This window comes from Vigna angularis, chromosome 5 (assembly GCF_016808095.1).
Source record: "Vigna angularis cultivar LongXiaoDou No.4 chromosome 5, ASM1680809v1, whole genome shotgun sequence".
Taxonomy (NCBI): Eukaryota; Viridiplantae; Streptophyta; class Magnoliopsida; order Fabales; family Fabaceae; genus Vigna; species Vigna angularis.
The window spans coordinates 4,540,223-4,551,602 of NC_068974.1; the positions used below are offsets into that span (position 1 = coordinate 4,540,223).

General features: G+C 35.1%; 1 protein-coding gene across 7 annotated transcripts; it reads left to right on the forward strand.

The window, feature by feature from the left end:
- Positions 1-935: 935 nt before the first annotated feature.
- On the forward strand, positions 936-11,380 carry LOC108340694 (RCC1 domain-containing protein RUG3, mitochondrial). Of its 7 annotated transcripts, none has more exons than XR_008249014.1 (7): positions 936-1,680; positions 2,529-2,675; positions 3,515-3,726; positions 3,836-3,964; positions 4,050-4,205; positions 7,118-7,386; positions 11,190-11,380. XR_008249014.1 is itself a non-coding variant. In XM_052877946.1 (6 exons), exons 1-6 carry the CDS (start codon positions 1,169-1,171, stop codon positions 7,309-7,311), a joined length of 1,350 nt encoding a protein of 449 aa, XP_052733906.1. In that variant the 5' UTR covers positions 936-1,168; the 3' UTR covers positions 7,312-7,755. The 7 variants fall into 7 exon arrangements, 2 of the variants coding, with proteins under 2 accessions (XP_052733906.1, XP_017433704.1); XR_008249012.1 differs by lacking the exon at positions 11,190-11,380 and adding an exon at positions 7,493-7,755; XR_008249015.1 differs by lacking the exon at positions 11,190-11,380 and adding an exon at positions 5,285-5,398 and having other exon boundaries at positions 7,118-7,256.

Sequence of the window (11,380 nt, forward strand, 5' to 3'; positions counted from 1 at the left end):
ATAACAATTTTAATAAAATAATTTATATTTAGAACCATATTATATATATATATATATATATATATAATTAATGTAATAATAAAATTTGAGAAATTATAGATTATCTAGTTATATTTAAAAATGGTATTTACATTTTTCTAGTTGTAAAAAATATATTTTCATATCAGCTTTTTTATAAATGAAAATAACAAGCTCTTTTTAAATTTTCAAACATACTTGTTTTTGTAACTTATGTTTTGAATGCATAAAATAAAATGACATTCATATTTTGTATTATGTTTAATAAACTAATACTTAGCCTCACCTTATTTTAAAACAATGAATTTAATAAATTTTAATTAAAATTATGAAAATAATTAAAGTTTTAAAATAAAATATTAAATATTTTATAGAAATAAAATATTGTGTACAATCTTTTCTTTAAATTTCAGTTAATATACTATTTTAGAATAAAACAAGAGAGGTTTTTTAAAAATATATAGAAATAAGTGTCATTTTATTAAAAATATAAAAGAAATTGATGTTTGATAAAAAAAAATAAAACTATTACCAATATATTAAAAATTTACCACAACTTTTTCTTCATAAAACAATATCATATTCATTCTAATAAAATATCAATGTAAGCCTTTTAGGGACGTATAATTTTTCACGGACCCTTCATTGATGTATCAGCACAAATTTTTCTTTTTTTAATCTTTCTACCAAATTCTTGCAATTCTGCTTTAAATTATATAATTTTTTATTTAAATTTTATTAATTATTTATAGTAAAAAATCACATACACAATGTTATAATTGTACAGTATATATAACATAGTAAAATCTTTCTGGGTCCTTCTTATTTTTCACATGCTAATATAGAAAACAGTTTCTTACATCCATTTTCAAATTTCGAATAAATTTTAATTTTCACCTTTATTTTCCGTCTTAAGTTTAATATGTTTCTCTTCTATATTTGGTTGTAAACTCTCTTCCCTCTTCCCTTTCAACCAAAGAACAAAGGCGTCTAAAAGGTGGTTTGATCGCACAACTTGTAGTTAACTAAGCAATGTGCACCCAAATCAGACCAGCCATCATCAGTGTTGGGCAAAGTTAGGAGTAGTATTGTACTACGCAAACCAAACTGTTTCAACAACCATAGACAAAGCATAACCTAACTGAAACACATGAAGCCAATTTTCGGCTGCCGCCACCACCACAACATAGCCACTCTTACTCGTGGCTTGCGCCACTTTTCCACCACCCCGAAGCCCCCACTCCTCTACACCGCCGACACAATAGCCGGCAACGACGCCATCCTGCAGGTCCTCTCGTGGGGCAGAGGCGCCTCCGGCCAGCTCGGGGGTGGCGTGGAGGAGACCCGCCTGTATCCTTCTCCGGTGGCCAACCTGGCCGTCCCCAAATCCTCCTTCTCTCTCGCCCAAACTCCCGGCCGCCTCCCCGCGGAGAAGTGTCGAACCCCTGAAGTGGGCATCTCGTGTGGACTTTTCCACTCTTCGTTAGTCGCTGGTGGGGCTCTCTGGATTTGGGGAAAAGGTGATGGTGGAAGATTGGGCTTCGGCCACGAGCATTCCCTGTTCGTGCCCACCCTGAACCCTCACCTAGATAACCTTCGCTCTGTAGCCCTCGGCGGCTTGCACTCCGTTGCTCTTACATCAGCTGGCGAGGTCTTCACCTGGTCAGAATCCCTTCAACTTTTTCATACTCTAGTTGGTCACTTTGGATTCTCTTTGTTGTTTTCTAAAGTCAGGCATATAAGACGTTCTTTGTTTATATGAACTATGTGAAGCGGAAATTGATTAATTAAACTAAAAACATTATTAGAAATAGATATCAAACACACCCTTACCTTCGTGGAATTTCTGATTGGATGAAGGGTTGTTTTCTTATATCAGGCACTTGATGATTAATGTGAACTCTAGATTTTGTTGATCGTCTAATGTTCCAGAGAAGCCAAATTTGATTGGTTAAACTGATTGACAGGTCGTTGTTGTTGATACCAACTAAGACTTATTACATTGTGTGCATGAAGTTTCTTTCTTTCTTTTCAGGGAATGAGGTGAGGGATGCCAAATTGAGAGGAGAAAAAAGTCAACCATATAATTTAAATGAATGGTTGTATTATTATATAATTTAAATAGACGATTAAAGCAGAAACTACTTGAAACAAACTTGACTAATTATTTATTTTTTTGCGATCAAGATATAATCCTCTCACAAGATATGTCTGCTGTTGTTGAAATGCTGATTTTTGTTTAATGTACTAGTTTTAGCTTGACTGATAAATGCCACAAAAGAGGTTGGACATAATGCCTAGACGCTTTTTATGCATGGTTAGAAAGTTTTAGTCCCTGACGAAATTATTCGTGGCTTAACTTCAACATAAATTTACTCTACCATGCGAGCTTAACACTTTGTTGAGGCTGAGAATACTTTTGTAATTTGAGGAATTAAAAAGTTCCTAAATTTTATAGGTCATGCTTTCCTTCCTCTCAATAAAATTAATTTTTGTGGATGAAAATGAAGTTTTCAGGGGTTATGGTGGTTTTGGTGCACTTGGACACTCAGTATATCACCGAGAGTTATTTCCGAGGTTGGTAAAAGGCTCCTGGGAGGGAACTATAAAACACATTGCCACCAGTGGAACACATACTGCAGCAATCACAACATCAGGTTTGTATGATGGATTGAACTTCAGCAATGATTGAAACAAATTTGGATTGATGAATAGTAAGGAAAAATAATTACCGAATTTAAAATCTGGCTTATCACATCAGTTGCAATTTTCTTATATCAAATTGTGACAAGTGTTTTCTTACCCTTGTAAAAGGAAAAGAGCAAAATAAAGAACGAGAGGATATTGGAATAAAATTCCCTCGTTGATTGATGACAGAAATGTACATCATATACACTGCTATATCACGTGGATAAAAAATGGAAAAGGAAAACAGAAAATTGTACAAGAGCATAATCACTATATAGCTCTTCATGTTCAAGAAGAATTCTAGCTATTTACAACTATTATTCAGCTATTTCTGAAATACAAAAGTACAAGGTAGCAGAGTGTGCACTGTGGCCCATTCTTTATTTCTGCACAATATTGTTTTTGAGATGGATTCGGCTTTTTGTTATATTGTGTCTTTCTGTTTATTTTGGAATACAAAAGCAGTCTACAGAAAAATATAAAGCATAGAAAATTTTCCTAATATTACAGGCTCTCTGTACACTTGTTTTCTTATGATGAAGTGATTCAATAAAGGTGCACTTATATTATAAATGTCAAATCTGATTGAAAGATTTTGTTAAGACTTTTAAAATGCAATGCTTGGTTGCTGGAAGATAGAGATTTCTATTTCGATGTTCAGCCTTTTCTTATTGCACTCATCCTTTTATCATCTCAAGGCTATACATCCATTTCTCCTAGTTTTAAACTTTCTTGCACCAATTTGAGCTTCTTCTAAGGAATGTCCAGTAACATGAACTTCGTATGTACCCTTTGAGACTGATGTTAGGTTTGTATTGGACATAGGAGAGCTTTATACCTGGGGTCGAGATGAAGGGGATGGTCGATTGGGCCTTGGTCCTGGTCGGGGCCCAGATCATGCTGGTGGACTTAGTATCCCTTCCAGGGTAAAAGAATTACCTTACCCTGTTGCTGCTGCTTCCTGTGGGGGATTTTTCACAATGGCATTGACGGAGGATGGACAATTATGGAACTGGGGAGGTAATTGTCTCGTTCGTATGATTTTTCTCAGTATTTTCAGACGTTTGGCAAACTTCCTTTATCCATTGCTTTTAGTTTTGGAAAATTGATAAGGTTGGGATTTTGTCAGCTAATTCTAACTATGAACTTGGGAGAGGTGATAAGACTGGTGGTTGGAAGCCGAGGCCCATACCCAGCCTTGAAAATGTTAAAATTATTCAAATAGCAAGTGGTGGATATCACTCCCTAGCATTAACTGGTATGCTGATACGTCACCAAGTTTGTTTTGTTCATTTCATTCTCATGGATTATATAATTATATCTATATTCTTAATTTTTCTTAGGTGATGGGAAAGTGCTCTCATGGGGCCATGGTGGACAAGGTCAGTTGGGCCATGGATCTGTCCAGAATCAGAAGATACCAGCTGTAGTTGAGGCTTTATCTCAAGAGCATATTATATATATTACATGTGGGGGTTCCTCATCAGCAGCTTTGACGGGTAATACTGACCTCATCTGACATATCCTTCTGATGATACTACTGGTAAAAAGAATTAAAGCAATTCTCATGGCAATACGAAGAGGTAGAGACCGAGAGTGAATAGTGAGAAAAAGAGAACAATTAATCTTTATTGATAAATTAGAAATGGAAAGTCTCATTACTCTCCTCACAACGAGTTTTCAAAATCTGCTACTGCAGTTTATTTTCATTGCTATTTATACCCATTAACCCCTAACATTATAACAACTGCCTAACTAACTGACTTGTAGGTCAGTTGGGTTTGTTACCTTCTTATTCCTTCTAGAGTACACTTTAGTAATTGGCCGTTTGTTTGTTAGCTGCATAAATTCACTTTAAAATATAAATAACTTTTACTTTTTGGGTGTGTTCTCTAAGAGCTTAATGCCCAATGCAGCACTAGACAATGACAATTGCAAGGCGATAGATGAAGACAAGTGAATAAAGCACAAGATACCTCAAGTAACACAAAGATCAAATGACAAATAAATGAAGTAGACAAAGTAACATGTGGCTTTCACAAGACACAATTTGAATTGTGAAGATTGTCTCCAACCACTAATGGACTCACGCATCCCAAATATGATATTGATACAATGGACCCACTCTCTAATTACTAGTATTCTTACATTTCCACTTTTAGCTCAAACGAGTATACAAAGTTAGACTATATCCTTGTCTCCTCTTGAGATAAAACATGAGGGCACCAAGCCACTCTTTGCTTTCTAAGTACACAATGCTACTTGCAAATATAGAAGATGTTTAAGAAGGTCACAAGGAAACTCTTAGAGAGGAGATAAATTATTTTAACACTCCTTGTAAAAGAGAGTAATTTCACATGGTGAAGGATTTACATATAAATTTCACTCTCTCAAAGCTCTCTAGTAGACATATAAGCTATTAACACCTATTTTTTTTTTTATAGAATAACTTCACACAATGAATATTTTACAAACAACATTACTCTCTCGTAGTTGTCTAGTGTACAATTTACTAATTTTGTAGTTAGAAGCTTTTTCAATCTTTTGCATGCAATGTATTCCATTCACATTTCATCAGTTGCAGGAAACTAGTCTTTTCTACATGGGATGACTTCTATTTATTGGAAAGACTGAAAAGAAAACAAAATAGGAGAGCCCTCTCTCCTCCAAGGGTTTCCCTTCACACATGATGGTAATGATTCTGTCAACAATTCTCTAAACATCCAAAAACCTCCCTGCCTACAAAGACCCCCCCACTATATAAAGAAAGACTCACTCAACCTAACAACCTAACTAACAACTAATTCCTAATATGTTTCCTTCTATCCTGCACATATTATATCCTATCATTACACACCCCTGCAGAACAACCTTGTCCTCAAGGTTGGTACAGTGACACTTGTTCCCATGACACATCTTCATCAATGTGTTATCACAGGAAGGGAACCCACTGGCTAGTGCCTGCCAATTCAGGTCTGGAGGTTTGGGTGGTGATCGATATGACTCCTTCTGTTCCATTAATGATAAGAACTGCTTCAAACCAAGAGACCTGGAAAACCAGTGACTTCTTGCACGACTCAAATTCTATGGCATATCTTCGTGACAGCTCTTGTTTTCTCATTTCTACTTCTAGATCTTCCAGAATTACTTGGCCATCCCCATAAAGCACAAGTGTTGTAATATGCTCTGAAACTGTTTGCATTGCTTCCATTACTGAAGTTTCTTTCCTTCCATCTTTACTTTCCTCCATTGTGAGTAATTCAAGATGGCTAGTGAAAAACAACTCTGCAAGAAAACCAGAAATTCCTTTGTGGCCATTGATAGAAGCAAGATCTACAGGTGTTATAACATCAGGAAATTCAAGATATGGATTTGTAACTGCCGTAGTGGATGCACCCCTGGACACCAGGGCCTCAACTAGGTCGCTCCCTGACCCCACTGTTTTAACCCTAGGCCTCAACAATTCTGCTCCCTCCTCATCTGGTTTACTACTCGGTGTAGATGTATCTTCTCTTCATCATTAGCCAAGTACTCTCCTTCTTCAGAGAATTTCTTGCCTTTCTTGCTATTCTGCAGACTATCTTTCTCAGCATCCAATCCCGTTTCTCTCTCTTTCTTTCTTTTCATGACAGATTTCTCACTTCCTTTTAAGCCCCTTCCATGATTTATGCGTTCCTACCGCATGTCTTTCTTTTCTTGGACGATTTCTCTTATTTCTTGCACAATATGAACCATTTTATTACTTTTGTGATGTTTAATTTTGACAAATTATATGTATATATATGAGAGGAGGGATCAAGTAACTAAGATACTTATTCCTCATGCTCACCCTTCATTTTCAGAACTTAAATGAATGACTCTTCAGACAGTTAGATTAAAAGAAAATAGTAACTCTTAAAAGTTAGAGTAACCTGATCCCCACTCCCTTGTTTCTCTCTCAGCATATATAGACATACATAGAGCTGGCTCATAAACCGATGTAATCTGAGTATATATAGCTGATTATTTTTATTTGTGAATTCCATGATCCAATTAAATGATATTCTTAATAAGTCTATTTGACGCAAATGATAATATGCACCTAAATTCTGTTCTGTATTTTAATTCTCTTACTTCCTTTTATATTCTCGTATGATTGCTTGTGGATATTGAGATCGGGAAATTATGGACGTTTGCGGTAAATTGTTCATCTAATGAAATATTGCGATTAAATTATGTAGTGATGTACATAAAGAAAATGCTTAGAGCTGATCTCTCAAGCAATTTATAAATCAATTGTCAAAGTTGTAGGTTGTTTGGCGAAAATTGAACTTCGAAATTTCTCATTTTCCTTGTCATGATAAGTTCATGTTAAACAAAATTTCAATTCATCGTAACACAAACTAAGGTTACTTTTTTTTGCTCTGAACAGAGAATGGAAAGTTGTACATGTGGGGAAATGCTAATGATTCTCAATTAGGAGTTCCTGGGCTACCACCCATTCATCCATGCCCGGTTGAAGTCAACTTCTTAATGGACGATGACGGATTAGGACCTCACAAAGTTTTATCAGTTGCAATTGGCGCATCACATGCCATGTGTTTAGCTTTGAGGGAGAGTAGTTGATTTCGTCAACTGACGTGGAAATCTCTTCTTTCACTATAGTGTTCTACTTGGATATAATTCATTTTGCTGCAACAGGTAAATTTCTTGGGTGAAAATGCAGTTTATTTATTTATTTTTTTGAAATAGGATGTCACATAATGAACATATGACGATTAAAGATGGTTGTTTTCAATGAATTCAGATCTCTTCATCAGTGCTGCAGGCACTTTTTCTTCTTCCTCATTTGAATTTGATATAGCAGAACACGTTACTCACCAAGATTAGTTTCATCCTTTTTTGCAAATAGCGAAATTGTAAGAATATAAGATGGTTGAGATGGTTGAATTGCTCTCGAAGTCCAACACATCTAATTGGCAACTCTGACTACACCAGAGGTCCTGCATTTATAGTTTCATTCTCCTAAAATCTTATTCCAAATGAAAAATGTATTTGTTTTATTGCCTATTCCTTCGTAGATGGAAAAGATTAAATTTGAATTTCACTTTGGGTTGGAAAACTGGCTAAACGTAATTCACTATCAAAAGTTAGTTTCAAGGAGAGTTGAATTAAATTGAACTATTTTTTGTCACGACCGGTTATGTCAAATTTGGACGAATTTTATTTGGCCTTTTTCTATCAAATTAGGTTGAATTTCAGTCTTGGTTGACTTGGTCAAATTCAACCAAATTTTGATTGTAGTTGATTAAGTTGAATTTGATCAAATTTTACTAAGGGTCGATTTGGCCGAATTTAAGCTAGGGTCGATTTGACCTAATTTGGCTAAATTTTGAGTGGAGCTGGTTCTATTGAATTTAGCCAAATTCAATAAAATTTAGCTAAATTCAACCAAATTTTGGTAGTGGCTGATTTAGTTAAATTTAACCAAATTTCAATCATGGCTGATTCAGTCAAATTTGACCAAATTTCAGTTGTGGTTGACTCGGCTGAATTTGATAAAATTTTGGTTATGGTCGACTCATTCAAATTGGTTAAATTTTGGTTGGGGTCAACTTGACCAATGATCGAATTTTAGTTGAGGTTGATTATGTCATATTCAGACATATTTCATTCTGTCGTAACTTTGACAAATTTGGTTAAATTTTAATTTGGGCTTACTTGGTCAAATTCAATCAAATTTCAATTAAGGATGACTCTTTCGAATTCAACCAAATTTTCATTGACTTTGTTAAATTTGACCAAGTTTTGATTGTGACTAAATTCGACTAAATTTCAATCGTAGCTTGACCTTACTTATCATAACTTGTCCCATCGTTCGGCCCAACTTGGTTTGTCTTGACCTTTGGCTCGAGTCAAGCTATCATGACCTTCTACTCAAGTTGGATTGTCTCAACTTTCAACTAGGGACGACCCATCTAAATCTTCGTTTCAAGCCGATTTGGGTCGACCTTCGACCTATGTGCCTTTGTGTTATTCTATCTTTCATTAACAAAATAATTTTGAAGTTAGGATTAAATATGTATTTGGTCCCTTAATTTTAAGTGAATTTTAAAATTATTTCCTTTTTGAAACTTTGACTCATTTTAGTCTCCTAATTTGAGATATACGTGAATTTAATTATTGGGTTAAAATATGCTTTTAGTCCTTCAACTATCAAGCGATTTTGTTTTTCGTTCTTCTTTCAAACTTTGGTACACTTTGATCATTCTCCCTAAAGAAATCATAATTTTTCGTCCTCCAAAACAAACGGCGTTAAAAATTAGGTGAGGTGGCTAACGTTTGACCACGTAGGATGACATCTATCCTTTCTAACGTTTGCCACATGTGATTACATTTTAAATGCAAAGTGAGAACTTTGCTTTATTAGGTTCATTGGTAAAGTTTGGTTGAAAGTGTGGTCTGAAGGTTGAAGAGCAAAGACGAGATCATCATTTCAACTGGAAAGAAGGTTGAAGGTGAATCGCAAAAAGTTGGATTTCATATTCTTGAGCATTGGTGTAGTTAGTCACGTAAGTTCATTTTCTCTTTCGTTTCGTGTGAATAGATGGATGGATTTGGGATATAGGGTTTTGTTGGGACTAGTCGAACTTCATTTACTTTCGAAAATCACTGTTGAAGGGAAATGAAAGCTGACAGAGGAGGAAATGGTTGCAAGCGAAGGAGCAGTGGTTCTAGAATGTCCCAAACATGTGGATCCTCCTCTCACTTAACTTCAAAAAACTGTGGTTGTGGGGAAAGGTTGTTGCTGTTGAAGGCAACTACATTGAAGAACAAAGGGAGACTATTTTATAAATGTAGAAATTGGGCAGTAAGTGAGAAAAAAATGTTTTACTTATTGTGATGAAGTTTGTATTCGTGATTTGTAATTTCTTTTGTAGAGTAATTCAAGCTGTAACTACTTTGAATGAGTTGATAAAGGAGATTCTGAAATTGAAGGAAACTTACAAAGGAAGAGTGAAGAAGTTGAAGTCTGTATTGAAAATATTGTGTTGGATCTAAGGAAGAAGAAGGACAAGTTGAAGAGGAAATTAGAGCAAGAGAAAAAAAAATTTCAAAATGATGTTGGTCTTGTTTGTATTGTCATGGGCATTAATAGTGATGCTTTCTATTATGTTTGTGTTGAAGATAAATTATAATTAGATTGGTAATGTTGTGTTGTGGATGTACTTTGAAGTTTTAAATTCAATAAAATGTGGAAGTTCAGTTCAATTTTGCCCTGATGTTTGTGTTATGTGCATTTGTGTTATGTGATTATAGCTGTCATTTTAAATCAAAGAGTTTGAACACATAAGTGGGTGTTGTCTTTATGTGCATTCCTAGTGGTTGTAAGTTAAATAATTTGACAACATACACATAGTTCACAACCTAATGTAAACCTGTCAATGCTGCATAGTTTATAAAAATCAGTTACACCCCAAATCTCAACCAGTAAAAGCGTTATATTGTTATGCGTAATTTGGACATGTGAATGAAGTCTTTATTTCAACTAGAGAGAATGACCAAGTATCATTCGATGTGGATGCTTTATATAAGCTATTAAATGATCTCCAACAGGTTGGAGCAATCCATTATAAATGGTGTGTAGTTATTGTGTACAATATTGGTAAGGTAAGGTAGTTGTTCTACAAGTGTATAGTGATTGTCAAACCTTTCTACAAACCAGCTTGGCAAATACCGATAGCACCAAAGTACAACAGAACTTGCATATACAATTACAATTACAAAAACAAGAATAACCTATAAGAATTATGTATTTGACATTTCTTTAATAGATTGCATTACAATAAACCTATATTGAACCTGATAAGTATAAATAAAATATGATAGCAAAAAGCACCACCAACTTATAAGGTTTTTCACTTATAACATCAATCATCCAAGATTACTTTCTCACTTATAAGATTACTATTTTCGCGTCTAGAAACAAATTAATGAACTGTGTCCTGTTAGGAAATAATGCCATTGGAACAAATTGACAAAATTGAAAAGATACAGCAAAAATAACAACTCTGTCTATTATGAGATTCCAACCCCCCTAATGCTTTCAAAATAACTACTATAACAACCAATTTAAAGCACAATGACTGAAATGGACAGTGAAGAATAAATTGTCATCGAAGTGGTCCCTGAGCACTTTAATTAACATTGCATCGAACAAAAAGAAGTGGTCCTAGAGCACTATAAATAACAGAACAATTCAGTCAACAATAACAAGTGGTCTCTGACTACTTTAATTAACATTGCATGTGCTACACTATATGACAAACAAGTGGTCCAAAAAATATTGTGCCCACTACTAATGGTCTCCCTAAGTGGGTCACACTCAGTACATTATAGCATTACAAAAAGTCACATGCCTACACTAGCAAATCAATTGCAACTCACTTGAGACCCTAGAATTTGTCCAACCAGTCTTGAGGATGTTCTTCTTCCCCTTGCAGCCCCTCCAGGTTGTGATGTTGATGCAACCCCTACATCTGTGCCTGCTCCCATTTGTGATGTTGGACCTTGTGAGGTTGATGCAAATGGTCCACCAACTGCTGCAGTTCTTCTTGCAGATGCTCCCCTTCCAGTTGATGTAGATGCTCCCATTCCAGTTGATGTAGTTCTTCTTGCAGATGCTCCCCTTCCA

Bases quoted from the DNA above. Each gene is read 5' to 3' on its own strand.
- LOC108340694 (XM_052877946.1), top strand. From the start codon at position 1,169: ATGAAGCCAATTTTCGGCTGCCGCCACCACCACAACATAGCCACTCTT. The intron at 3,965-4,049 runs GTATGCTGATAC...AATTTTTCTTAG, and splicing joins TCACTCCCTAGCATTAACTG to GTGATGGGAAAGTGCTCTCA. The intron at 4,206-7,117 runs GTAATACTGACC...TGCTCTGAACAG, and splicing joins CTCATCAGCAGCTTTGACGG to AGAATGGAAAGTTGTACATG.